Below are 27,916 nucleotides of genomic sequence, written 5' to 3' on the forward strand. Positions count from 1 at the left end.
AGAAAGACAATTCTTTAGAGATTTATCCTGTGATGACCACACTAACGATAGATTTATATATACATTTGTGAGTAGAGATGAAATTATTGTCATTTATCTGCATTTGTATTAAGTAGGTATTAGTCTAATTAGAGATAGTTGTTTCCTGTGGTGTGTGGTGCTAATATAGTAGGATTTCCATTGTATTCTGCACAGCAAACCTCACAGAGATGAACCAAAATGAAAATAGTTTTGTTACAATATGATTCAATAGACATCCAGCGTTGTATAGTTAATAAATTATGGTAGTGAGGCGTTTTGTTATAATCTATATGTGATAGTATTGTTTCAACAAATTACAATATTTAGTTGTGTCATTCGTATAGTTTGTAATTGAGCTGTAATCTGTTTTGTAGGGGCAGTTTACAACCGGAGTCAGATGATTTACCATTCAGTTTGTAAATTTCATTGTTCTTTAATGTATATATTAATTCACTTTCTATCACTGTTAACTCTGTCTATGTTCTTTTCTATCTCCAGTTTCAAAGAGGTCCATTTGGCATTTGGGGGGGGGGGGGGGAAGGTGGGGATGTAAGGGGTCAACTGCCCCTTACGTATGAAGAACAGTAGGTACTATCCATAGTCGATAGCCGAATGCACCAGAAAGTAGTCAGTGTTGAGACTCTGAAACAGTAAGTTGTTGCCTGCGAAACGAGCAGGGCTGATTTCGGCAGGACGGCTGACCGCATTTACCATTGTTTAACGGCTGTGTGTGTCACCCAACGCCGTGAGCGTGACCTCCAGCAAATACGGAAATGGCATTAACTGAGTGACGTGTTGGTATGTTCAAGTGTTCATTTGTGTACCGTGATTACGCAAATAACCGCACCGGGCACCAACGATTTGGATTGCAGTGAGGATTGCACAGTCAGTGCTACAAAAAGCATATTGGCATGTGACGATATTAATAGGCGGCCTGTGATGAGTAAACTACTATTATTTTGTCAGATGAAGGGAGTAACTGCGTCATTCGTGCTGTTTAGACAGTAAATGTAGAACCCTAACAACAAAGTATGTACCGATTATTGCTACCTGTCATCCAAATTAACTTTGTTGGATTTGATACGAAACAACTCCCATTCAAATATTAGCTGATCATCCTTTATCAGTTGCACACAGTCAGATTGTTCTAAACTGTTAGGCTATTAACCACAAGTCAATAACAGTGAGTTCAAAAAGGGAATGTTTCAAACATAGCACAGTTTTCATAAAATTTTACTGGTCATTGATTGTTATTGGTGACCACTATGGTAACTAACACCAAATTGACATCTTTTGTGTTCATGTCACACTTGTTTTTCACATGTCAGCTAGCATGGGTGGATTTCGTCAAGTTGATGTTTTGTCTTTGACACACAATATTCAGGTGATTTCAATGACATTACAGTCATTTACTAAAATTTTGCTCATTTTTGGAGCTGACGACCATTTTATTCTGCAATTTAAATTCATTCAGACCATATTATAGGATTTTAAATTATGGCTAACTACAAAGAAATTTTAATTTATTACCATTTTTTTACATTTCCATCATTGTTTACATAGTAACAAACACTCTTGCAATAGCAATCAGATTTTACCTGTCTGTACTCTATCGCTAAGCATTGCTCATCGGATTCGATACCTCGTTTCCACCAACAGTGGAATCTTATATGCGTATGTCAGAATTAAAACTGATCGGGTGTAACATCAAGCACCAGCACGTCGGTCTAGAATGATACAGCAGAGAGGACTGTGAGACGACATCAGCCATTAGCACGCTCACTAGGGTGACACAGTGACAGGAGCAGCCCCTACATGAAGAGAGTATAAGCGCCACTCTGCATAGCCACAGCCGCACTAGAAGACAGGCTGTGATCCAAACGATTAGCTGTGACTTGTGATCTACACAAATTGCTTTCTTGGGAGTTGCAAATAATCAATGTCCTTCGATATATATATGTGTCGCCAATTGGTTGCGACACCTATTTGTGACAAAGGCAAAGTTAAGTACTGTCAATTTAATTTACTGTAGTAAACTCCATTAATAAGATTTGCTTGAGTTGATGTCTAGGTATCCGAGAAAACAGCTTCCTAGGCACCCTGTATTAGACGAATGGGTGGACACGATAGAAACCTTACATGTACAGTAAAGTATAGACACGTTATAAGCTGACACATCACATACAGCGCTGTCAGCTGCTGTTGTGCTGCTTCTGCGTTCCACCTCCACACACTGCCCATGTGACAGTGGCCGCACCATGGCATTGCTAACTGTATTGCTGTATGGAGGCATCAGTCAATAAATAAAGTGCAGATTGCTTGTGCATTGGTAACTCCACGACCGCCACAGTACTGGAGAAAACATCAGACATGCAGCACTGTAGTCAGAAGTTGTCACCTGGTGACAAAACATAATTTTGGTCATTTTTGGTCCCGAATAGACTGGAAGGAAATTAGGAAGGTTTCACAAGTTTCGTGACACCTTCGCCTTCCCCTAGAACTAGAAATTTGAAGAGGCTGCAGATAATGTGTACCACCCATAAGCTGCTGGGCTCTAGTAGAACAAAGACGAGTTGGAAAATTGTTTGGTAAGTCACCTGGCAACAATGAGGATTACTGTGTTCCTGAAGACGTTGCAGCTGGAGAAGATGCCAAGGAAGCCCCTCCTGTCTGTCTTGCTCTTGCCCACGGTCTGGATCACCTGCAAGGCAAACGGAGGCACCGTGGAGCCATTAGTGGCTGCTATGCGCCGCAGAACAGCCAGCGCCTCCTGCTCGCGACCCCTGCACGCCAGCCAGCGTGGAGACTCGGGGAACCAACTGTCACCAAAAAAATACAAGTCTCCTGTAAGTACTAATCACAGTAGTAGTTGTAGTTGTAGTAGAATATTGGTCCACTTATCAGCTTTACAACAAAGAAAAGACACAATGAAAACTTTACTTATACATTCGGACATTTAAATGGTTACATTTCAAGATTAACAATAATTTATCGATAGTGCACAATATTCTTTAGTATTTTAGTATGTTGAAACAAATTAAGCTTAATAGGGTAATGAATGTTCCATTATGAGACACACACACTATGTTTTATATATATATATATATATATATATATATATATATATATATATATATATATATATACACATATATATTCCAATTCACCTTACAACTTTCGTTATTCCTATACACTTCAATCTTTGAATCTTTGTAACTCTGAAAAACTGAGTAGATATTCCTGAGCAATAAAATGTATATTCAGATGAGGAAGTAGTGATGGGAACAACTGAATCAAAGGAATCTATTCAGTTGGTTGTTGGAAAACAATGCATTCCATTTTGAGTGTGAACATTCCATTGTTATGCCACTATTTAACCCTTATTGTTGACTCAACTCTGTTATCACTTGTCGTCACCATTGCTGTCGTCCCGACATCTGATTTTTATTGAGTGCATTCACTAACTATTAGTTTGGCTCTTCATCCATGTTTATGAAGAGGCATTTTCTTAATAGTGAACTCTGTGTTTGGTTTCAGAATTCCGAAATGCTCAGTGGTGTGAGGATGGAATAAACCTTATGACTGATTAGAAAATAATCCTCAAGGCAAACTCAGTGAGATTTAAAGTCTCTGCAAAGATGATTCATAGTCTGAATCTATATTAATTAAAGAAATACAAAGAAAATTAACAAATATTTCTCGCAAAAAAAGCTTCCAGCAATTGACATTTTATGTTTTATGTTCACGTCACCTCAGCATGTACCAAAATAGGATGATTGCTGATTGGTGCAAACCAGAGGAAATAGAGTTTCAGTAAATTTAAATAAAAAAGTGATTGTTTATTTAGTTCAACATAAATTTATCTTGTAGCACCAATCATTAACCAATTAAAACCCACCAAACATCCATATTTAATACTAGAAGGACGAAAAATGCATATTTAAGTAAATGAATACTTAAATTTTAAAAATGCTTCATTTTAAGAAATATACTTTTTTCAGCTTTCCTTGAGATAAATTACATTATTTTTCTCTAAAGAAGTTGGCAAAATTAGTTGTGATTCATGTATAACCGAAAAGACTGAAAGAGTATGCACATGAAATCTCTCAAACCCAGAGACTGAGTGAAAACATTAATATGGCTGATGTAACCATCAGAGACTTGTCAGTCAGCTGTCTCACATTAAGTGAAACAATTCAAACATTGAGATTGAGTGACAACACTGATACAGCTTACATGGTCGCAGAGACTACATTCAATTATTGGTTGTTTCATTTGACTGAAAAAAAACAACTGAACAAAAAATTGTAGACTGGACAATCAGTTGTTAAAACCAGTTGGTTATGAGGAAGAAGAAAAATTATTACTATTATCACACAGATCTACATGTAAGATTTTCCAATAAGAATGTGTATTATAGAAAGTATATTGTAGAATGAAGTGGGTATTGTATTATAAATATGTGTTACATTTTTACAAACGATAGTTCTACGTTGTGTAAATAACCCATTAAGGTATAATAGGAATTATTTAACAAATGATCTATAAATGTAATATGAAAATTGTTAAAGTTAACTGTGACTCTTGTCCTGTGATGATAGACAGATTGTTGGTGTGATAATTAGTGGCCGGCCGCTGTGGCCGAGCGGTTCTAGGCGCTCAGTCAGGAACCGCGCGACTGCTACGGTCGCAGGTTCGAATCCTGCCTCGGGCATGGATGTGTGTGATGTCCTTAGGTTAGTTAGGTTTAATTAGTTCTAAGGTCTAGGGGACTTATGACCACGGATGTTGAGTCCCATAGTGCTCAGAGCCATTTTGTGATAATTACTACAATTTTCCTCAATGTGCATAATAATAGGTTCGAAGCGATCATGTTCAGCAATCAGAAGAACACACACATCGCGGTACTGATTGATATGCTATCAGAACGTCGCAGACAGTTTAAGATAATCAGATGTTTTGTCTGTTGTACCGATAGACAGATTGACAGAACCGATCGACAAACGGCCACCAAGACAGTGGAATAGAGCTAACGGAACTTGAGAAATCGAGAAATCGGAGTCTGCACCTCTCAGGGCCAATAAAAAGCAGAGTACTCAATATAGCGCAGCATGCCTTTGCTACTGGAAACCTTATCGGTAAACGCCCCAGTCGGAATTGACGTGTGGAACAAACACATACTCACTGAGGCCCACAATCGAATCAGACACTCACTGGGTTGGACACCGCCTGCCAACGTGTGTTTAATCTGATGGGACGGTGAACCAGTAAGAGACGCTAGATTCGCAACCCTCCGGGACCAGGCGGAACATTCTTCCAGGGTAGTTTTAGCCCATCAAACACAACTTTCACACTTGTTGCCTAGGCGCCTCACGCCTACGTCAGGCATACGATACTTGAAATCATATGGACTAGATAGTGCGACTGCATTTCGGTGACGCTGCTGTCTGTAAGATAAATATTTCTTTCAAATTACAATTAAAGGGTTTTTACCCATTACAATTTGTGAAATAATTACAAAATGTTAAATTTTCATGTTTTATATGGGAAGGACAGGGACCAGAGCCACCACCTTTACCGAAGACCAGCGACAGCTAGAAAACACAATTTTCGACCACTATTAATGTAAATGTAAAAAGAAAGGTAAGAAAAAGTTGTATGAATTGAACTTGTATGATCACCTTTTGGTGTTGCAGTTGTTCTTATTCCCGTGCTTGCTAAGAAAGTTGGATGACGAATTCCTCCTAATGCAAGATACCTTTTGAGTTTTGTTTTACCCAGACATGTTTCAGCACTTTTTGTGGTATCTTCAGTGGATTGCTTTATTTCCTTTCTCGCATGAAGCTATTGAATGTTAATAATGGTAGCAGTGAGTCGGCTACACAATCTGCAACTTGTCATGGCTTTGATGTTTTTGTCCCCTTTGTTTGTGGTATGGTAACATGCTGATTTCTACCACTTTTGTCATTTCACAGGAAGTTTCAGCGATTTTTCGAACTTGTTCAGTATTTTCTCCGCCATACTAAGTTGTATATTGTGTACCAGAACTAACATTCAATAGCTTCCTGTAAGAAAGAAGATAAAGTAATCCACTGAAGATACCACAAAAAATTTTGAAACATGTCTCGGTAAAACAAAACTCCAAAGGTGTCTTCATAAAACGGAATTCCTCATCCAATAAACTTTTACAGTATTCAGTTACCGTTTATATTTCGTCCCAAAAGCTTAACGTGCATCACGAAAGCAGAACGTTGTTACTGAGTTTATAATACTGCAAAATCTAAAAATAAATATTTTATCTTGCAAACGTGAAGAAGTTAAATTATATGAACAACGTATTTCACCAAACATCCAGTTTTTGTCTTTCAGAGAAGTAAAACGGAAAAACTGAAATAAGAGTGTTTTTATAAGTTAAGAGATACATAACGCCAAAGAGCATAAGCTAGGGCTAGTCGTCTGCATATTGTGGAAGTAGCTGAAGCATAAAATATTGAAAAAGGTTCAAACAGTACAAATTTTATTTAAAGAACGGAAACGGTTGTTCATCAGAGCAGACTAAATCAAAGACTACAAATTATCAATTTAATAAATTTTTTGAAGTTGAACAACATCTCTGGGGCTAATTATAAAACACAACGCTGTAGTACCGAAAAGAAAACACTGCTCTAATGCCTTTTTTATTACGTCGTCGTACAAATTGTAGAACTATCGTAATTGTAATAAAAATTATTCACGGCAAGTATCTGCTAACAAAGAAAGATTATACATACTGTAGCCAAATATATGTGCAAGAAATATAATGTTCGAGGATCGCCAACATACGGTATCTTAAAACGAGGCGTATCATGGTAACTATCAAGTAATCCATCCTAGGAAAGAAATTGGTCTAGATGGAATTCAAACCCAGCTCGTAAATACATCATTATAATATTTTACAAACATCAAGAATGCTATCCTCAAACATTGGTATTTCCTTGCACGTTGGAAACTGGGCAACGTCCTGATATTCAGTAAGTCAGGGAAAGACGACTCCATCCCATAAAGTTACAGGCTCATCATCCTGCTGAGCTCTTTCAGTAGTGTTGTTGAGTAAATAATTCAGAAACTTCTCACTGGCACTGCATCAGTAACCTGAGCCCAGACAAACTCCAATTCCAGAATCACCTCGCCACAACACAATTTCTCCGCACAGCACGCGACAATAATAATAAAGAACCAGAGGCACTGTTTTCCTTGACCGCCGAACGTATTAGCCATAACAGCTTCATTTGCAAACTCGCTAGAATTCCGCACAGGGTCATATGTGTCACTCACTCACAGGGGCTTCAAGAGATTCGGGGTAAACAATCAACACTACATGGTAAACAGGAGGGAGCACCTCATGGCAATATACTGGAGTTCCACGCGTTAAGCCTCCACGACAATCTGATAGCAGCCATCCACACCAATGACAAACCTACCCTGGCACAGTACTGGAAATGACCAAACATCATCTCAGCTTACAGACAGGATTTAAAACTCTCAGGCATTGGTTGGAGAAATGGTGAGTTTAGTAAGTGGAAGTTAATTCTGTTTACAAGCAGACCGCTCCCCCTCCCCTCCCACATGCACGCACACACACACACACACACACACACACATATATATATATATATATATATATATATACAAGCACAAACAGTGTAGATAAATCACATTGCACAAACATTTTTCTGTGAGAATTAGCTACATTGGCGTTAAGTTGGACTGGAGGAAATTGAAACCAGAGTTTAAGTCACACTTTTCTAATTCCTCCTACCCAATGCTCAGCTGCCAAAGTACACTGAATGGCAGCATGGCTAGTACGTGTATGTAACTCTCATTATAAGGCTGATGACGTACGTAGGAGCAGTCTGGGAGTACCGAACACCAACAGATCATCAGCCCCTGCACTTGATTAATTGCGAGCAATGTCCCACAACACACACACACACACAACAACGGACCACTCGACTGGTCAGTGATATGAGACACTCGAAAGCTCTACGTAGCTCGCTATGTGCTTCGCATCACGCCTTTCTACTGTACATGCTTCTCGCTCAAAAATAATCTGTGGTGAACTTCTGTTCTTGCACAAGACACGCTGACTAAACACAAGTTGTACATTTTCGTCGTCCTTTGTTCATTCATCTCAAAATCATAAAATTTTAATATTCATTGCATCTTTACACATCCCCATGTATCGTTTATTTTGTGTATATTACCTGAAGAAGAAGAATAGTATAAAACAACTGAGGGCAGCAAACGAGAGGGAATAGTTCCAATTGGGCAGCCCCCAAGACACCAGACCAGCAAGCATCATTCCAACGGCCATGCTGCAGCACCCATAGCGGTTGACTGCAGTGCGGTGCTTGATATCAGTTAGCTCCAAACCTGAAACACGAGAAATCATCCTCAAATGCTTTCAATATTACGTATCAAATAACACAGACTTCACTTCAAAAATGTTTCGGAGGATATTCTATAGCGCACTTGCAGGACAGACTCCATAGCACTGTGTATACTTCCACAATAAATAACTTTTAATGAAAGCCTAAAACTGTAAACGAGCAGTGTTTGCTAAACCAAGCCACTTTTTCTACTCCATTGTAGTACGAATGGTGTTGTTGTTGATGTTGTCATCAGTCCAGAGACTGGTTTGATGCAGCACTCCACGCTACTCTATCCTGCGCAAGCTTCTTAATCTCCAAGTAACTTGTTCAACCTACATTCTTCAGAATCTGCTTAGTGTATTCATCTCTTGGTCTCCCTCTACAATTTTTACCCTCCACGCTGCCTTCCAATATTAAATTGGTGATGCCTTGATGCATCAGAACATGTGCTATTAACCGATCTCTTATTCTAGTCTAGTTGTACCACAAATTGCTCTTCTCCCCAATTCTATTCAGTACCTCCTCATTAGTTACATGATCTACCCATCTAATCTTCAGCATCCTTGTGTAGCACATTATTTTGATAGTTTCAATTCTCTTCTTGTCTAAACTAGTGATCGTCCATGTTTCAATTCCATACACAGCTACACTCCATAGGAATACTTTCAGAAACGACTTCCTGATACTTAAATCTATACTCGATGTTAACAAATTTCTCTTCTTCAAAAAGGCTTTCCTTTCCATCACCAATCTACATTTTATATCCTCTCTGCTTCGATCATCATCTTGCTCCCCAAACAGCAAAACTCATCTACTACTTTAAGTGTCTGGTTTACAAATCTAATCACCTTTACACTTGGTGTGCGTAATTTTTCAGGACCACTTGTGTATTATTTATTACAGGTAGCTTGTCATCTGCAACCAAACAAAATTTCTCATCAACATCGTTTGGTTGCAGATGACAAGCAATAAATAATACACAAGTGGTCCTGAAAAATCACGCACACCAAGGTATTGACAAACAGAAATGAACTATTGTTTGAACTAAATATCCACATAATTTTGTAATCATTTAGTACACGTGTTCACATTGCAGAATAAATAAAACGGAAACCCACTGATGATGGCACAGTGGTGCAGAAACATGTTTGGGTACTGAGAAAAAACGGTGTTTTGCATAACTGGCGAACCTCACATATTACAATTCTGGTTTAATATTTCACTGCATTGGCTTGTTGCTGAGATTGTTGTGAAAGTTGAATCTATCTTTCTAGCACTTACCAACAGACAAGACAGATTCTGTCAAAGGCCCAGCCGCAGCTGACACGAGGGATTCTGCCAGGATGAAGAGGGGCAGCACGTGTGGAGCGAGGACGACCAGCACTCTGCTGACCACGTGGGCTGACAGGCACAGCAGCTGCTGGGGGCGTCGGCCGTACCTGTCGGCAGCAAGAGTCAGCTCAACCTGCATCTCGAGGTGTTGGGCAATCCAGCAAGCAGATAAAGTCCTATGATCATGTGCAGGTTCAAAATGGCTCTGAGCACTATGTGACTTAACGTCCGAGGTCATCAGACGCCTAGAACTTAGAACTAATTAAACCTAACTAACTGAAGGACATCACACACATCCATGCCCGAGGCAGGATTCGAACCTGCGACCGTAGCAGTCGCGCGGTTCCGGACTGTAGCGCCTAGAACCGCACGGCCACTCCGGCTGGCCGATCATGTGCTGACTCTTATTAACAAAAATATTGCTTTTATTTGTTGATGAACTTTGTGCTTGGGACAGAAAAGAGCAGAAACTGGAGTAACCGTGACCTTAGATTATTTACAAGTGACCGTTAACCGTATCGACACCATGCCTGTACGCCATATGGCTGTGTAGACGGCGTCCTTATCCCGTACGGGCACAGCTTTTCCATTCGCTGAAATGTGTTTCCCCACGTACTACGCAACTTTCGACTGTAGGATAGCCGTAACAGTTCATATTTTATCCGCTAGATGCAGCAGGAATCGATTTACAGGTGTGCCTTTACTGAAAACATTGTGGGTTCAAATGGTTCAAATGGCTCTGAGCACTATGGGACTTAACATCTAAGGTCATGAGTCTCGTAGAACTTAGAACTACTTAAACCTAAGGACATCACACACATCCATGCCTGAGGCAGGATTCGAACCTGCGACCGAAGCGGTCGCGCGGTTCCAGACTGAAGCGCCTAGAACCGCTCGGCCGCACTGCACATTGTAGGAACATCAGAAGATACTACCTGTGGGAACTCTCGTGAAGAACAGAAAGGGCCTGCCAGCGAGCTTCAAAGCAAAGTAAGTTAGTTTTTTTCCTTTTTTAAAAAATAAAACAAGCATATATTTTAGACTCAAATGGCTAAATAACGTGTTGACTCTCTGCAAAACATCAGGCAACCACCAAAGAGATTCTGTATGTTCAAAAGAATATGTTACAAGAACAATAGAGCCAAACATTATCGTAATCTAACGTGGACAAGACTAGTGTAGACTGTGTCATTCAGCTTCACATCTACTGCCCATTCGCAAGAAAAACAATGAAGTGGCAAAAAAGCTTATCTTTCACTTTCTCTTAATGTCTGCTGTGAATGATTGGTTTTATTTTGTACAAGGATGTTACCGAGCGGAAGATATCTCTAGTGGAATTTGTAAAACGAAGTTAGCATACATCATTGGAAGCAACACCAGCCACCAGTGTAGATAGAAATTTTGGTCGTCATCTTCCAGAACAACAAAGCAAACGCCACGCGCATCAGTAAAGTTTCCTTTGACAAAGGAAAGAGAGAGACTGGCAAGTGGATAACGAAAGAAACCAGATAGTGGTACAAACACTGCAGTGTCTAACTTCGTGTACCACCACGTGTGTAAATTACATATGAATTACAAGTGATAATTTTTTGTCGTACAATGTAAATATGCAGTTGTGAAGTTATATTTTTCTTTTTATTTGTGAACTAATGTGAAACTTTTTCGATTGAAGAGGGGGAATTTTTTCGTGTTCTTGGAAACCCTAATATATCAGTACTAGTGCGAACACACACACACCCACACACACACACACACACACATATATATATATATATATATATATATATATATATATATATATATATATACAGGGTGTCCCATTTACCTTGGCCACCCTAAATAACTGTTTGCGCAGATGAAAATTACAAAATGTTTCAAGCAAATGTGCTTTAGCCGTCAGGGGGGACATCAGTCAGCACGATTGCCTTCGTTATAGCTTTGTTTTTTACAAACATGTGAACAGCAGTATGACTTTTTTGAATGGCACCCTGTATTTTTTATTCGGTAATTCAATTCTCCTCCTAAAGACGAATTCAAAAATGTATCACAGTGTACCATTCACTGAAACACAGCGTTATTAATTACGTAATACAACATTGGCGTTGAAGCTGCCAGCGCTTAGTACAGGTACTCAAGCTAATGGAACACATCCACGTGCTGACGTTGATACAGGACAAATGTAAACATAAGTAGAATGCACACCCATCATTCCGTTCTTATGTACGGGTACATTTAGTACAGTAGTGTAGTCCTTTTAAATACTGTTGTGTAGAGTAGGCATACAGTAAAGGCTGTCCTTCTTACAAACTGCATCGACAGATGTTTCTTTTTTGTTGTTGTAGAAGGTAGGCCAAATGCTACGCAGGCATTGAACTGTACAGAGCGATATCCTGACAAGAAAACACCTTCACGGTGGATGTTTTCTCGTCTTGTTGCAACGCAGGCCGCTGGACCTGATGGGATACCAGTTCGATTTTACACAGAGTACTCGAAGGAACTTGCCCCCCTTCTTCCAGCGGTGTACAGTAGGTCTCTAGAAGAGCGTAGCGTTCCAAAGGATTGGAAAAGGGCACAGGTCATCCCCGTTTTCAAGAATAGACGTCGAACAAATCCGCAGAACTATAGACCTATATCTCTAACGCCGATCAGTTGCAGAATTTTGGAACACGTATTATGTTCGAGTATAATGACTTTCCTGGAGACTAGAAATCTACTCTGTAGGAATCAGCATGGGTTTCGAAAAAGACGGTCGTGTGAAACCTAGCTCGCGCTATTCGTCCACGAGACTCAGAGGGCCATTGACACGGGTTCACAGGTACGTGCTGTGTTTCTTGACTTCCGCAAGGCGTTCGATACAGTTCCCCACAGTCGTTTAATGAACAAAGTAAGAGCATATGGACTATCAGACCAATTGTGTGATTGGATTGGACAGTTCCTAGGTAACAGAACGCAGCATGTCATTCTCAATGGAGAGAAGTCTTCCGAAGTAAGAGTGATTTCAGGTGTGCCGCAGGGTAGTGTCATAGGACCGTTGCTATTCACAATATACATAAAAGACCTTGTGAATGACATCGGAAGTTCACTGAGGCTTTTTGCAGATGATGCTGTGGTGTATAGAGAGGTTGTAACAATGGAAAATTGTACTGAAATGCAGGAGGATCTGCAGCGAATTGATGCATGGTGCAGGGAATGGCAATTGAATCTCAATGTAGACAAGTGTAATGTGCTGCGAATACATAGAAAGATAGATCCCTTATCATTTAGCTACGAAATAGCAGGTCAGCAACTGGAAGCAGTTAATTCCATAAATTATTTGGGAGTACGCATTAGGAGTGATTTAAAATGGAATGATCATATAAAGTTGATCGTCGGTAAAGCAGATGCCAGACTGAGATTCATTGGAAGAATCCTAAGGAAATGCAATCCGAAAACAAAGGAAGTAGGTTACAGTACGCTTGTTCGCCCACTGCTTGAATACTGCTCAGCAGTGTGGGATCCGTACCAGATAGGGTTGATAGAAGAGATAGAGAAGATCCAACGGGGAGCAGCGCGCTTCGTTACAGGATCATTTAGTAATCGCGAAAGCATTACGGAGATGATAGATAAACTCCAGTGGAAGACTCTGCAGGAGAGACACTCAGTAGCTCGGTACGGGCTTTTGTTGAAGTTTCGAGAACATACCTTCACCGAAGAGTCAAGCAGTATATTGCTCCCTCCGATGTATATCTCGCGAAGAGACCATGAGGATAAAATCAGAGAGATTAGAGCCCACACAGAAGCATACCGACAATCCTTCTTTCCACGAACGATACGAGACTGGAATGGAAGGGAGAACCGATATAGGTACTCAGGGTACCCTCCGCCACACACCGCCAGGTGGCTTGCGGAGTATGGATGTAGATGTAGATGTAGATGTAGAAATGGGAAGTTTCAACCCACGACAACGCAATCGTTGTAGCACTCGCACAGATGAAGCTGCTGAAGTGTTCTATTTACCGATGAATGTTCCTTCTCAAACAAAGGACAGGTAAACACAAGAGACATGCATTATTGGTCCAGCGACAACCCACGATGGCTTAGACAGGTGGAACATCAGCATCGATGGTGAGTTAACGTCTGGTGTGGGATGCTCGGTACTACAATTATTGGCCCTTATTTCATCAATGGTAGTCTAAACGGCACAGTGTGTGCCAGCTTCCTCAGATGAACATAATGCCTTGCGTGCACGTCGTGTTCTGAACCGAAGGTATCCTGCCAGATGGATTGGTCGAGGAGGAACAGTTGCTTGGTCTGCTAGGTCTCCTGATTTAAATCCTCTGGACTTTTTTCTTTGGGGATGCATTTAAGACGTTGTCTATTGCGATATTCCAACAACTTCAGAGGACATGCAGGAATGTATCATGCTTGCTTGTAATTCTCTTCAGCTGTCAACACTAGAAGCAGTAAATAATTCTTTCATTCGACGAGTGCACCAGTGTATCAGTGTCCAGGGTCACCACTTTGAGAACCTTTGGATGTTCTACTCCTGGGCAATGGTACACGAGAGTCAAAGTTAATTTTGTGCTATGTTTTTACTTGGTTTTCCCTTGTTTTCTGACAATTCTAGCAAGTGGACGAGTTTGTGACCCCAGGCTCAAAGTCAGTGTTGTGTTATGTAACTAATAACGTTGTGTTTCAGTGAATGGTACACTGTGATACATTTTTGAATGCGTCTTTAGGAGGAGAATTGAATTACCGAATACAAAATACAGGGTGCTATTTAAAAAAGTCATATCGCTGTTCATATCTCAGTAAAAAACCAAGCTACAACAAAGGCAATCATGCTGACTGATGTCTCCCTGGCGGCTAAAGAACATTTGCTTGAAACATTTTGTAGTTTGCATATGGACAAACAGTCATTTAGGGTGGTCAAGATAAATGGGGCACCCTGTATATAAAACCAAGCGTATTTCCTAAACTGTAATGTATCGGGTTTAAAATGATGTATATATATATGTGCCTCTGAGATGCTTCATTAATGTGTAATTATTCTTTAAATTTACAATATAATCGCCAGTTCATCTACGCAGTCGAAGAGCAGAGTTATCAGTGCTGAATGTGTTACATGTAGTTACAAAACGCCATGCACGAGGCGAAACATGTTTGTGAAGAATGAAGAAGAGCTGAAATGGTTTCAGTGGATGAGGCACGCGACCCGTTTCATAAAGTAGACATTGTTGATGAAAAAATAATTCAATTTCACACCTTCGTCAGTCTATTCCGTTTCTTCGCTGCCCGTGTCCAACAATACAGTCAGCAGCTCATGGTCTCGTGCTTCGCAATGCTGACTCTCGATCAAGAGGCTCTGTATTCGATTCCTGGCCGGGTCGGTGATTTTCTCCACTGGACACTGGGTGCTCGTGGGTTGCCCTCAAAATTATTTCATCATCATCGATGCGGAAGACGCGGAAGTGGCGTCGAATAAAGACAAATACTTGCATCTGGTGGCCATACCTTCCCAGAATGGGACTTCTGGCCAACAGTGCTACACGCACATTTCATTTCATTTCAACGAAAATACACAGAATACCCAGTGGAGCTTACACCTGCACTGATGGGCCAAAGCATTGTGACCAGCTGTTTAATAGTGTCTTGATATCCCTTTGGAGCGCATACATCAGCGACTGTGCGCGGCAAGGATGTCTGTACATGCAAAAGATCGCTGCAAATCTGTTGTGTTCACACGACACAAACCCCAATCTACTACTTGCCTGCCATCTGTCGGTGTAGAAAAGAAATATCAGTGGCAAGCGACTACGCTCGGCGAAAACGTCAGAAGTTTAATTAATTTATTTTGAGATGTAGGAATCGAAGAAATTCTGTTGTGGTCTGTGTTCGCAACTTGTGTTGCAAAAAACATTCAGACAAAACGCAGGAAACAGAGAGAGTGGTCAAAATGGTATACATAATGGCTGCTAAAGCGAAAGCATTTTTCGCACTTACATTTACTGTGAGAGTTGCAGGGCCACCCTAACGACTGGCGTAATTATTTACAGATGGATGCCGAAACTTATAATTGTCTCTTAACGCTCGTAATCTCTCATATTATACAAAATAATACTTGAATGAGAAGAGCAATTTCTCTCCATGAACGGCTGACGGTGACATTAAGATTCCTGGCAACAGGAAGGAGCTATAAGGACTTTAATTTTCAACTGCAAACAAACATTGAGTGAAATTATACCCAACACAAGTGAAGCTATTTACGCTGTCCTGAAGGATGAGTTCATGAAGGCAAGTCAAGTACATAAATTCTGTCAAGTTACAAATAATATTTCTGCTGGTGAAGAATCACAATATTTTTGCTGTTTTAGACGTGTTTGAATCACAAAATACCACAAACTTGGCTGGTATATTTCATCCAGTCCAACACCAGATCTTCGAAATTTTTGAACTTCTGATAATTATTTACAGTAAACAGTCCACAAAGATTTTTATTATTACCGTTTCTCAGTTGCATTGTATGCAGCTGCCTTTTTGTTCCTGTTACTGTACTCTTTACTTTTAATCTTCCACAAACATGAGTCATTTCTATAAAGTTCAATGAATTCACTGATAAACTGTCTAGAACACTGACGAGCGTCAGCCATTTTAATGCTCCGTGCGCACAAAGACAAACACTAGACTGAAAAAGCAGCTGTTTCGCGCCAGATTTGCGGCGATCTCCTGTCCACACGCTCCAACTTGTCTGCGCAGATGTGGTTTGAACCCACCGATTTGAGAGGTTTCGCTCAGACCTACAACTACAACTTCCAGGTTTGCACACACCTCATGTCGGTGCAAATCTCCTGTCCGCACGCAACGATCTGTCTGCGCACATGTGATGTGCACAGACATTTGCGCAGACAGATCGTTGCGTGCGGACGGGCCTTAAGTACGTCTGCGCGGTGTATAACAAATAGTAAAGAACGCAAGTTATAATTATCAAAACACAAATATCTATGTAATTAACAAAACACAGTTTTTTAGTATAATCTCTGTGCAATATAGGCCATGAAGATCAGATACAATGCTTTGATTGAACCAGCTCTCCTGTTTTGTTTCGTCTAGCGGTAGACCGCCATTGTAATGCTGTTTGACAATTAACGTAAGTTTTATCTGTATTTTTGAAAGAGTGTATTATGGACTTAGTTGTAACCCCTCAAGGGCGCAACCATTAATTATAATTAACGACATTTTTACAGAACTTGGTAGTGCAGGGAGCTCATCTCCCCTAGCAGGATTTAGTCGGCCATTACGCTGACGATTCATGTTATTGAATGTAAATGCGAGCGACTTCTCAATTTTGATGTTTCATTAATTTCAAAGTTAAAGACAGTAGTGATAGATTTCATTTACTAAAGTTCACAGCACTGAATGAGTTCAGTATGTTTCATTTTGGCCGCCTAACGACAGATCAGATTCTCTCCTGTTTCGCCTTGCAAATAATGAACAAGAAATATTGAAAATCATTACATTCCGCAATATCTCAGTTAATCTTTGTGTAGTTTGTTACATAAATAACCAGTAGCCCCTGAGACCCATGTTAATAATTACAGTTTGCGTAAGAATACGCATATTTTCTTTTCTAAATAACAACGCTCACGCAAACTATTTATTAGAAGGCGGTGAATTGCGCGTTGTGTTTAAAAAATATTATATCGTACGTACTTCGGTGCAGCTGATGTCCGTACGAGTGTTATCGCGGTGTAAGTTAACAAAAAGTCTCATGCTAGCCCACAATATTTAAAGCTACCCCAACCAAAATCATAAAACATAATTATAAAAATAAAAATATGTAATTATCCCGTGATAAAGCGCCCCCACACCCACACACATACATATACACTCATACAGTGATAAACACACACATCCATGCCCGAGAGAGGACTCGAACCTCCGATGGGGGAAGACGCGCGAACCGTGGCAAGGCGGCTAAGACCACGCGGCTATCCCTCGCGGCTCTACCGACTTTGTGACACTCTTGTTGCACAATGGACTTATTGTGAGGCGACATGCGTAATTTATTTTCTGAAGTTCCTTTGTGCTCTCGTTACAGCTTCTAGTGTCGGCATCGCCTCAAGGCAGCATTCAGTGTCGTGGTGGGTGGTGGTCGTAACTGTTGGCTCATCACTGTAGGTTCAACCCGTGATGGGTTATCTCTCTACTTCTCCTTCTTCTTTATCTTTTGTCATTAACCAATAGCGCTACACTGAGGTGACAAAAGTATTGGGGTAGCGATATGCACATGTAGATATGGAAATAATATGGCGTACACAACGTAAGAGAGGTCAGTACTTCGCCGGAGCTGTCATTTGCACTCGGGTGATCCATGTGAAAAGGTTTCCGAACGGATTATAACCGTACAACGGGAATTAACAGAATTTGAACGCGGCATGGTGGTTCTGCCTAGATCCATGAGATTTATCACTTCGGAAATCGCTAGGAAATTCAATATTCCGAGCTCCATAATGCCAAAAGTGTGCCTAGAATACCAAATTTCAGGCGTTACCTCTCACCAAGGACAGTGCAGTGCTCGACGGTCTTCACTTAACAACCGAGAGCAGCGGTGTTTGCGTAGAGTTGTCAGTGCTGACAGACAAGCAACGCTGTGTCAAATGACGGCAGAAATCAATGTCGGATGTACGACGAACGTAACCGTCAGGGCAGTGCGGCGAAATATGGCGTTACTGGGCTATGGCAGCAGGGCCTTCGAAAACATTGGTCGGACCGTAGACGACTGCAGAAAACAGTCCGGATTTCACTTGGTAAGAGCTGATGGCAGGGTTTGAATGGGACGCAGACCCCATGAGGCCGTGGACGCAGTTGTCAACAAGCTACTCGTGGCTCCATAATGGTGTGGGCTGTGTCTGCATGGAACAGACAGGATCTGCTGATCCAACTGAACCGAACACTCACTGGGAATGGTTATGTTCGGCTACTTGGACACAAAGATGGAATTTTTATAGATGACAATGAGCCATGTCAGTGGGCCACAATAGTTCGAGATTGCTTTGCAGAACATTCTGGACAATTCGAGTGAATGATATGGACAGCCAGGTCGCTCGACATGAATCCTATCGAACATTTATGGGGCTTAGTCGAGAGGTCACTGCGTGCACAGAATGCTTCACCGGCAACGCTTTGGCAGTTATGGATGTCTGTAGAGGCAGTGCAGCTCCAGGAGACTTCCAAAAACTTGTTGAATCCATGCCGTGTCGAGATACTCCACTACACGGGGCAAAAGGATGTCCGAATTGTTTTTAGGGGCTATCCCATAACTTTTATCACCTCAGCTTATAATTATCGGCATGAAACTCATCATTCCCGTTAATCCATTAGGTAAAAGCCACGGAATGTTGTAGATAGATATATCTGTCGAATGCAGTGACAGCGAGCGAACCATGGGCGCATATATGTGACACACCCACTTGCACATATCCTGTTAGCTTCCCCCGCCCATACACCTGACTTACCCAGTAAGCTACAGTGGTACCTACAGCTCAATGTGAACTCTCGAACCACGGAGCAATTATGCGTATTTTGTAAATGCAAATCACTCCCAAAATTGAAAAGTATCAGATAAATATTGTCGGACTGACCAGGTGCTAAACCCATGCGCTTTGGGTCGGTAGTACGGCTCTCAACCACTGAGCGACCGAACCTCACAAGTGTATATTAATACCGTATTGTTGTTGTTGTGGTCTTCAGTCCTGAGACTGGTTTGATGCAGCTCTCCATGCTACTCTATCCTGTGCAAGCTTCTTCATCTCCCAGTACCTACTGCAACCTACAGCCTTCTGAATCTGCTTAGTGTATTCATCTCTTGGTTTCCCTCTACGATTTTTACCCTCCACGCTGCCCTCCAATGCTAAACTTGTGAATCCTTGATGCCTTAAAACATGTCCTACCAACCGATCCCTTCTTCTACTCAAGTTGTGCCACAAACTTCTCTTCTCCCGAATCCTATTCAATACCTCCTCATTAGTTACGTGATCCACCCACCTTATCTTCAGCATTCTTCTGTAGCACCACATTTCGAAAGCTTCTATTCTCTTCTTGTCCAAACTAGTTATCGTCCATGTTTCACTTCCATACATGGCTACACTCCATAGAAATACTTTCAGAAACGTCTTCCTGACACGTAAATCTATACTCGATGTTAACAAATTTTTCTTCTTCAGTAACGATTTCCTTGCCATTGCCAGTCTACATTTTATATCCTCTCTACTTCGACCATCATCAGTTATTTTACTCCCTAAATAGCAAAACTCCTTTACTACTTTAAGTGTCTCATTTCCTATTCTAATTCCCGCAGCATCACCCGATTTAATTTGACTACATTCCATTATCCTCGTTTTGCTTTTGTTGATGTTCATCTTATATCCTCCTTTCAAGACACTGTCCATTCCGTTCAACAGCTCTTCCAAGTCCTTCGCTGTCTCTGACGGAATTACAATGTCATCGGCGAACCTCAAAGTTTTTACTTCTTCTCCATGAATTTTAATACCTACTCCGAATTTTTCTTTTGTTTCCTTTACTGGTTGCTCAATATACAGATTGAATAACATCAGGGAGAGGCTACAACCCTGTCTCACTCCTTTCCCAACCACTGCTTCCCTTTCATGCCCCTCCACTCTTATAACTGCCATCTGGTTTCTGTACAAATTGTAAATAGCATTTCGCTCCCTGTATTTTACCCCTGCCACCTTCAGAATTTGAAAGAGAGTATTAATAGCGTATTAACACCGTTCAATTAAAATTAGGTGATAATTTCATGGACTGTGTAACACCTAAAATTTAAAGGTTCAAAATTATTACCTGAAGTGAAATGAACAACAAATATGCTAGTAATTGCAATATTTGAAGCCTCTAGAATCTTGTCATCAGGCTATCGACCAGTGCTGACCTCGACACCCATTGATCGTGATTGTTCCTATCCACTTTCTGACCTTAATCAAGACGGACGATCGACCGTCTTTGACTGGATCCCAGGTCACATCGGGGATCCCAGTGAACGAACATGCTGACCTGTTGGCTAATTTAGCTATCAGGATGACGACTTTGGAGTTGAGGGTGCCGGAACTGGGCCTGTGCTCGACTCCCCACTACCAGTTGAACACTGATTGGTGCGTCCTGCTTTCTTCTAAAAGACTGCGAGAAATAAAGGCGACCACGGCCATGTGGCAGTCTTCCCTTCGTGCTTCTCACGGAGAATCTGCCATTCTCTGTCAGCTTCACATTGGCTACGCTTGGCTCACCCAAGGCCACAGCCTACGGCGTGAGGATCCACCCCCACTGTCAGTGTGGTGTCAATCTGATGGGTGCTGAGTGCCTACATCCTACTGGAATGCCCTAATCTGACCTCCCCCACTCCCCCCCCCCCCCCACACACACACACAGACACAGTGTAACCCTAAACTTGTAGATACACTGCCTCTGGTGCTAGTGGATGGCGTCAGAGTCGCTGATCTGGTTTTAAATTTTAGCAGTGAAGGTGGTTTCTACTCGTCTCTGTGAGGGAGGCCATAATGGCCTCGGCAGTCTCTTGAGGGGTTGGAGGGATTCCCTGCAGCCTGCTCCGACCGAGGGGGTACGTGGCTGCCCTTTGTCGGAGGTCCAGCCTGGCTTTTGGCTTTCGCACATTTCAACTTCTTACTCTTTTACTCGTATGTCGTTGGTTTACTATCTCGTCGTCGCTGTTGTCTTTCCTGAGGTTTTATAAACTTGTCTGTGTTGCTAGTTTCTGTTGTGATAATAGAGTGAGAGTAAAAGCCAATCGCATGCAGAGGGTGTGTCTCCCACCACATGAGATGTTTTGGGGACCTCCAACTGCTGTCTGGGCGGAGCAATACACCCACTTTCTCCTACCTACACTTCACTCACTTCTACTTGCTTGTATCTCTAAATTTTATTGATTCTCAGTTACAATGGGTCCATCAGGATTTGTCTTCTGTGTCCTTCCTCTCTGAGGAACCTCCCGGCTTGACACACATACGATGGAGCGACTGATACCCTCGTAGTTTGGTCTCTTAAACTCCATCAATCCAAGGGACATCAGAGTAAAAGCAAAAACAGTAGCTGGTTATAACATAAAAATCTTTTTAAGGATTTAGTTTCTAAGAACTAATGGAGCACATCAAACAAATTTTTATCCACATTAAGAAATCGTCAGTTGGTACTGCCTTAAAGTTTTGGTTATGATTACAGAACATGAACAAACTTTATTTACATATAGCAGGAAAAAATGAATCGAAAACTCAAAATAACCCTTTCTACCTGGGAATAAATATGTTATAAACAGCCCAAGGCAAATAAGTGGACAACTAAAACCATAAATTTACGAATACATCTTACATAATTATCCTATATATTATATTTCCTTATAGAACAGAGTATGGATTGGTAGAAAAAACTAATAGCAAAACATTTGGTTGGCTGTGATCCAGCAACTGTAAGCTATTTAATTACAGGACTATATACACCCACTACGGTTGCACAAAATTTTGTCAACTGACCACGATTTCGATTTTTCATCAGAAAAAAAAGTTACATGCAATCACACCATGGTTTCTATTTGGCGAGAGCACTTTTGCTCAGACGTTTTAAACCATGGTGTGATTACATGTATTCCATGTAACTTTCTATTCTGATGGAGATTGCCCTACTGCAATCGAAACCATGGTCAGCTGACAAAATTTTGTGCAGCCGAAATGCCTGTATATATGTCCTGTAAATTAATAGTAAAAAATTGATTCTGTAACACACTGTCACAATGCAATACATGGTACTGAAATATCTTAAATGATGTGTAATATTAATCTACTTTCAGCTTCTTGAGCTCAACTTGGTATTATTATAGAAAAGTGTGAACGATAGCTGTGTGTGTGTGTGTGAGTGTGTGTGTGTGTGTGTGTGTGTGTGTGTGTGTGTGTGTGTGTGGACACAAAAAAGCGCAGTAAAATCCTTATGCAACTAAACCCTTAAGTAGCTTCGGCTTCTATGTACGAATAAGATTATCTTTTGCTTTTCTCTATTTATTAACATAAATGTCTAGTACTAGTGAAAAAAAAACCATGGTGCATTAACAAGTAACTGACTTGACCACAGTGCCAGCAGAAAAAGACACAATGTGGAAATGCAATGTAGTGCGTGTGACACATAGGAACACGTCGACGATAATGATAATGTACTCTTATTATAGAGATTGAAACGGTAGCGAATTGTGAAGAATGTACCACGTATTTGTCGTTATTGAAAAACCAATCAAAACTTCTAAAAATAGCTCAACTTCTTATTTACTAAAAATAATCAGTGTGTCTTTTCGTGAATTAATCAAAATTATTAAGTGATCATGATGGATTAAACCAGCCTTAAAAAAACAGCTACGCACATGTCGCCTATGTAGCCAAACAGTAACCCCAGCGCCACTCCAATAATCTGTGAGTAGAACAAGACGTCATTGACGGCCTGCTGGTTGTCGCAGACCCAGTTCATCTGTGACGTCACCGTCAGGGAGAACCACGTGTCGTCGTACTCCCAGCCATGCTGGCACTTCACAGGTTCCCTGCTGCCGCCGGAGTCCGTCACATCGCTCTGGTTGTACATCAGGCACTTGCTGAACGAGGCCCCTTCCCTGTAACATGCAGGAAATAGCGGTAGGGCACAAAAGAGGAGCTCACTGCTTACTCAAATGACGCGAAAGCCGTGTAAAACGAAATATCGGAAATAACTAGATCCTGACAAGAAAAGACACTCTTGATATTACTGGAGAACTTTTTGTAGTGTAATATTAACACGCGACTGTTTTGTGACCTTGAATTGTCTCTATACGCTGTGAAATGCACAAATGTTTTGAACAGTGGCACATGCGAAAATGTCAATGTATGTGGGCGGAGATAGGTACTAGCTTGGGCAGCCACAAGCTGTGGTGTCACCGCCAGACACCACACTTGCTAAGTGGTAGCCTTTAAATCGGCCGCGGTCCGTTAGTATACGTCGGACCCGCGTGTCGCCACTATCAGTGATTGCAGACCGAGCGCCGCCACACGGCAGGTCTAGAGAGAGACTTCCTAGCACTCGCCCCAGTTGTACAGCCGACTTTGCTAGCGATGGTTCACTGACAAAATACGCTCTCATTTGCCGAGACGATAGTTAGCATAGCCTTCAGCTACGTCATTTGCTACGACCTAGCAAGGCGCCATTACCAGTTACTATTGATGCTGTAAAACATGTACCGTCAAGAGCGATGTTCACCATTTATAGATTAAAGTTAAGTATTCCACAGCTACGTCCTTTTTTGCTAGTCTAATTTCCTTGACCTGTTCCAGACCTCACGCCAGCCTGCGTGAGTTAAAACGCGTGCCTTTCGGCTTCCTCTCACACCGGGTTGGCTCTCTTGCCAATCCACAAGACAAGCAACTGAACGTATTTTCTAAGTACACAAAGTCTTAATATTAGCCTTGATTATTTTTTTCTTTCAGCCCTCGTACACGATATTTTCAGGGGAGCTTAAGAACATGCCTGCAGTAAATGGCCTTTCCATTGTGATTGAGTTGATGGAGCAAGTTCAAATTTGTTGCAGCGCAAGCACCTAACCAGAAGTCGAAATATAATAATGGACGAACACGCCACGAGGAATAGTTCCTTAGCATTGGGAGCAGCATCACTCCTTCTGCACCGATGTACGTATCTACTGGACGACATGAAATTTATGACTCAGTATGCTGATAGATGTCTAAGAAAAGTTCCAATAGGCATTACCGGAGAAAACAAAAGTATTTCGTAAACTGACCTAGAAGGGAAATGTTATATCATGAAGCACCATTCCGATCTATATGAGACTGTGGAGATGTTCATCACATGACGAGTTGTTAAATGATTAAACTTTTATTCCTTCCGGAAATGGTGTAAATTAACAACATCAGTATGAGGTGTGACACCCGTGGGCCCCAAGACACACTTGTGTTTATCGTGTTGTGGAAGCAAACATCCTCCTAATGTGGCCTTGGGGAAGCTCTTGCCATGCCTGAAACACATGGTGGGTCAGTCACTAAAGTTGCTGGCTAGAGGTCCGTACGAAGTATACGTCTTCCCGCCATGTTTGAGACGTGTTCTGCAGGTGACAAATCAGAGGACTGGTCAAACTATTCAGAGATTCGTACATTTCTCAAAGTGTTTATGGTGATAACTGCAGTGTGAGGTCTCGCATTGTCCTGAAACATTGGGACCCTGATCATTAAAATTATGACAACATGATTTCAGACAATGGAAAATCCAGGATGGAATGTAACAATACGAGAAAAGGAAAGTTGCTGCTCACCATATAGAGGAGATGCTGAGTCGCGATAGGCACAATAAAATGATTTATACAGTCATAGCTTTCGGCCATTAAGGTCTTTGTCAGCAGTAGATACACATACACACACGCACACACACACACACTCACGCAAGCACAACTTGCACACACGTCTGCAGTCTCAGAGAGCTGAAACTACACTGACAAGTTTAGTTTCTGCAGTAAGTATGTAGAGGCTTATCTCATGAGGGGTAAGATAGATACTACCTACAGGAAAATTAAAGAGAACTTTGCAGAAAAGAGAAAAACCTGCATGAATATCAAGAGCTCAGGTGGAAACCCAGTTCTAAGAAAAGAAGGGAAAGCAGATAGGTGGAAGGAGTATATAGAGGGTCTATACAGGGGCGATGTTCTTGAGGACAATATTCTGGAAATGGAAGAGGATGTAGATGAAGATTAAATGGGAGATATGATACTGCGTGAAGAGTTTGACAGAGCACTGAAAGACTTAACTCGAAACAAGGCCCCGGGGGTAGACAACATTCCATTAGAACTACTGACAGCCTTGGGAGAGCCAGTCCTGACAAAACTCTACCATCTGGTGAGCAAGATGTATGAACAGGGGAATACCCTCAGACTTCAAGAAGAATATAATAATTCCAATCCCAAAGAAAGCAGGTGTTGACAGATGTGAAAATTACCGAACTATCAGTTTAAAAAGTTACAGCTGAAAAATACTAACGCGAATTCTTTACAGACGAATGGAAAATCTGGTAGAAGCCGACCTCGGGGAAGATCAGTTTGGATTCCGTAGAAATGTTGGAACACGTGAGGCAATACTGACCCTACGACTTATCTTAGAAGAAAGATTAAGGAAAGGCAAACCTACGTTTCTAGCATTTGTAGACTTAGAGAAAGCTTTTGACAATGTTGACTGGAATACTCTCTTTAAAATTCTGAAGGTGGCAAGGGTAAAATACAGGGAGAGAAAGGCTATTTACAATTTGTACAGAAAGCAGATGGCAATTATAAGAGTCGAGAGGTATGAAAGGGAAGCAGTGGTTCGGAAGGGAGTGAGACAGGGTTTTAGCCTCTCCCCGATGCTATTCAATTTGTATATTGAGCAAGCAGTAAAGGAAACAATAGAAAAGTTCGGGGTAGGAACTAAAATCCATGAAGAAGAAATACAAACTTTGAGGTTCGCCGATGACATTGTAACTCTGTCAGAGACAGCAAAGGACTTTGAAGAGCAGTTGAACGGAATGGACAGTGTCTTGAAAGGAGGGTATAAGATGAACATCAACAAAAGCAAAACGAGGATAATGGAATGTAGTCGAATTAAGTGGGGTGATGCTGAGGGAATTAGATTAGGGAATGAGACACTTAAAGTAGTAAAGGAGTTTTGCTATTTGGGGAGCAAAATAACTGATGATGGTCGAAGTAGAGAGGATATAAAATGTAGACTGGCAATGGCACGGAAAGCGTTTCTGAAGAAGAGAAATTTGTTAACATCGAGTATAGATTTAAGTGTCAGGAAGTCGTTTCTCAATGTATTTGTATGGAGTGTAGCCATATATGGAAGTGAAACATGGACGATAAATAGTTTAGACAAGAAGAGAATAGAAGCTTTCGAAATGTGGGGCTACAGAAGAATGCTGAAGATTAGATGGGTAGTTCACATAACTAATGAGGAGGTATTGAATAGAATTGGGGAGAAGACGAGTTTGTGGCACAACTTGACTAGACGAAGGGATCGGTTGGTAGGACATGTTCTGAGGCATCAAGGGATCACGAATTTAGTACTTGAGGGCAGCATCGAGGGTAAAAATCGTAGAGGGAGACCAAGAGATGAATACACTAAGCAGATTTAGAAGGATGTAGGCTGCAGAAGGTACTGGGAGATGAAGAAGCTTGCACAGGATAGAGTAGCATGGAGAGCTGCATCAAACCAGTCTGAGGACTGAAGACCACAACAACAACAACCGTGATTCCAGGAACCGGAGGGATAGGGGTCTTGAAACTCGCTGCCCCTCTACTCCACCCCTTCGTCCCCCTCTGGCCCCCTTTGCTATACGTGTATGTATTCTTAGTCAGCAAGGTCTGAGAAGAGTCAAGAGTTGTTCTGAATCTAAATGGTATAATCGGAAGTGACGACATGATTATGTAAAGGGGCGGGGCTGGGCTGAGTTGTGTGAATCTCCTTACATTAAGGTCCCAGACAAGTCGACACTTGTTGATGTATTAGAACTTGGAGGTTTCTTATTTCTCATATTACAGAGATGCGGGCTGTACACGCATCAGGTTGATGTCAGAACGTGACAGCAGTGTACTCGCAGACTGCCAAGAACAATTACAGAAGGAATAACCTATAATGATTAGGGCGTTTCGGAATAACTGTCCCCTTAACTTTTACGTTAATTTTAAACACATATTTTCATTGTGTCAACCAGTGTTGCAAAAGGTTTCAATATGAACTTGGCAGTAACAAGGCGGCAAACAACCACATGTTTTATTTGCCATATTTGAATGATCGCCATAAAAGCAATTTTCGTTGTAAGGAACGGATAAGTGTGACGTCAGCACACTCTGTAATGGAGACGCGTCAGTGGCGGGGGTCTTTTGGGCCTCAGCTGTGGTCCCGGCCTGGGTAATGAGTTCGGGATAGGCAGTGCTGGAGACAGCTTTTGTGCGACGTATCGGCCGCTCCGTGTGTGAAAGACCAAGTTTTATGCTGTGTGTTGAACTCTTAACTTAATTCATCATTGACGGGTGATACGTGTAGTCAGACTGCGAAAACTCTACATATGTGTCAAGACACTGAAGCGACCTGAACCAT

At 41.4% G+C, this 27,916-nt stretch overlaps 1 protein-coding gene across 1 annotated transcript in view; it reads right to left on the bottom strand.

Annotated features, from left to right (window-relative positions):
* The window catches only part of LOC126473673 (carcinine transporter-like), a 111,677-nt gene that overhangs the window by 43,580 nt on the left and 40,181 nt on the right, over window positions 1–27,916 (bottom strand). Inside the window, exons 3-6 of the mRNA XM_050100908.1 lie at window positions 23,176–23,418; window positions 9,714–9,871; window positions 8,265–8,433; window positions 2,619–2,840 (exon numbers count right to left, since the gene is read on the bottom strand). Coding sequence (XP_049956865.1) covers window positions 2,619–2,840; window positions 8,265–8,433; window positions 9,714–9,871; window positions 23,176–23,418 — 792 coding nt within the window. The remainder of the gene's footprint in view (window positions 1–2,618; window positions 2,841–8,264; window positions 8,434–9,713; window positions 9,872–23,175; window positions 23,419–27,916) is intronic.

The sequence above is a fragment of the Schistocerca serialis genome, chromosome 4 (assembly GCF_023864345.2).
Source record: "Schistocerca serialis cubense isolate TAMUIC-IGC-003099 chromosome 4, iqSchSeri2.2, whole genome shotgun sequence".
Taxonomy (NCBI): Eukaryota; Metazoa; Arthropoda; class Insecta; order Orthoptera; family Acrididae; genus Schistocerca; species Schistocerca serialis.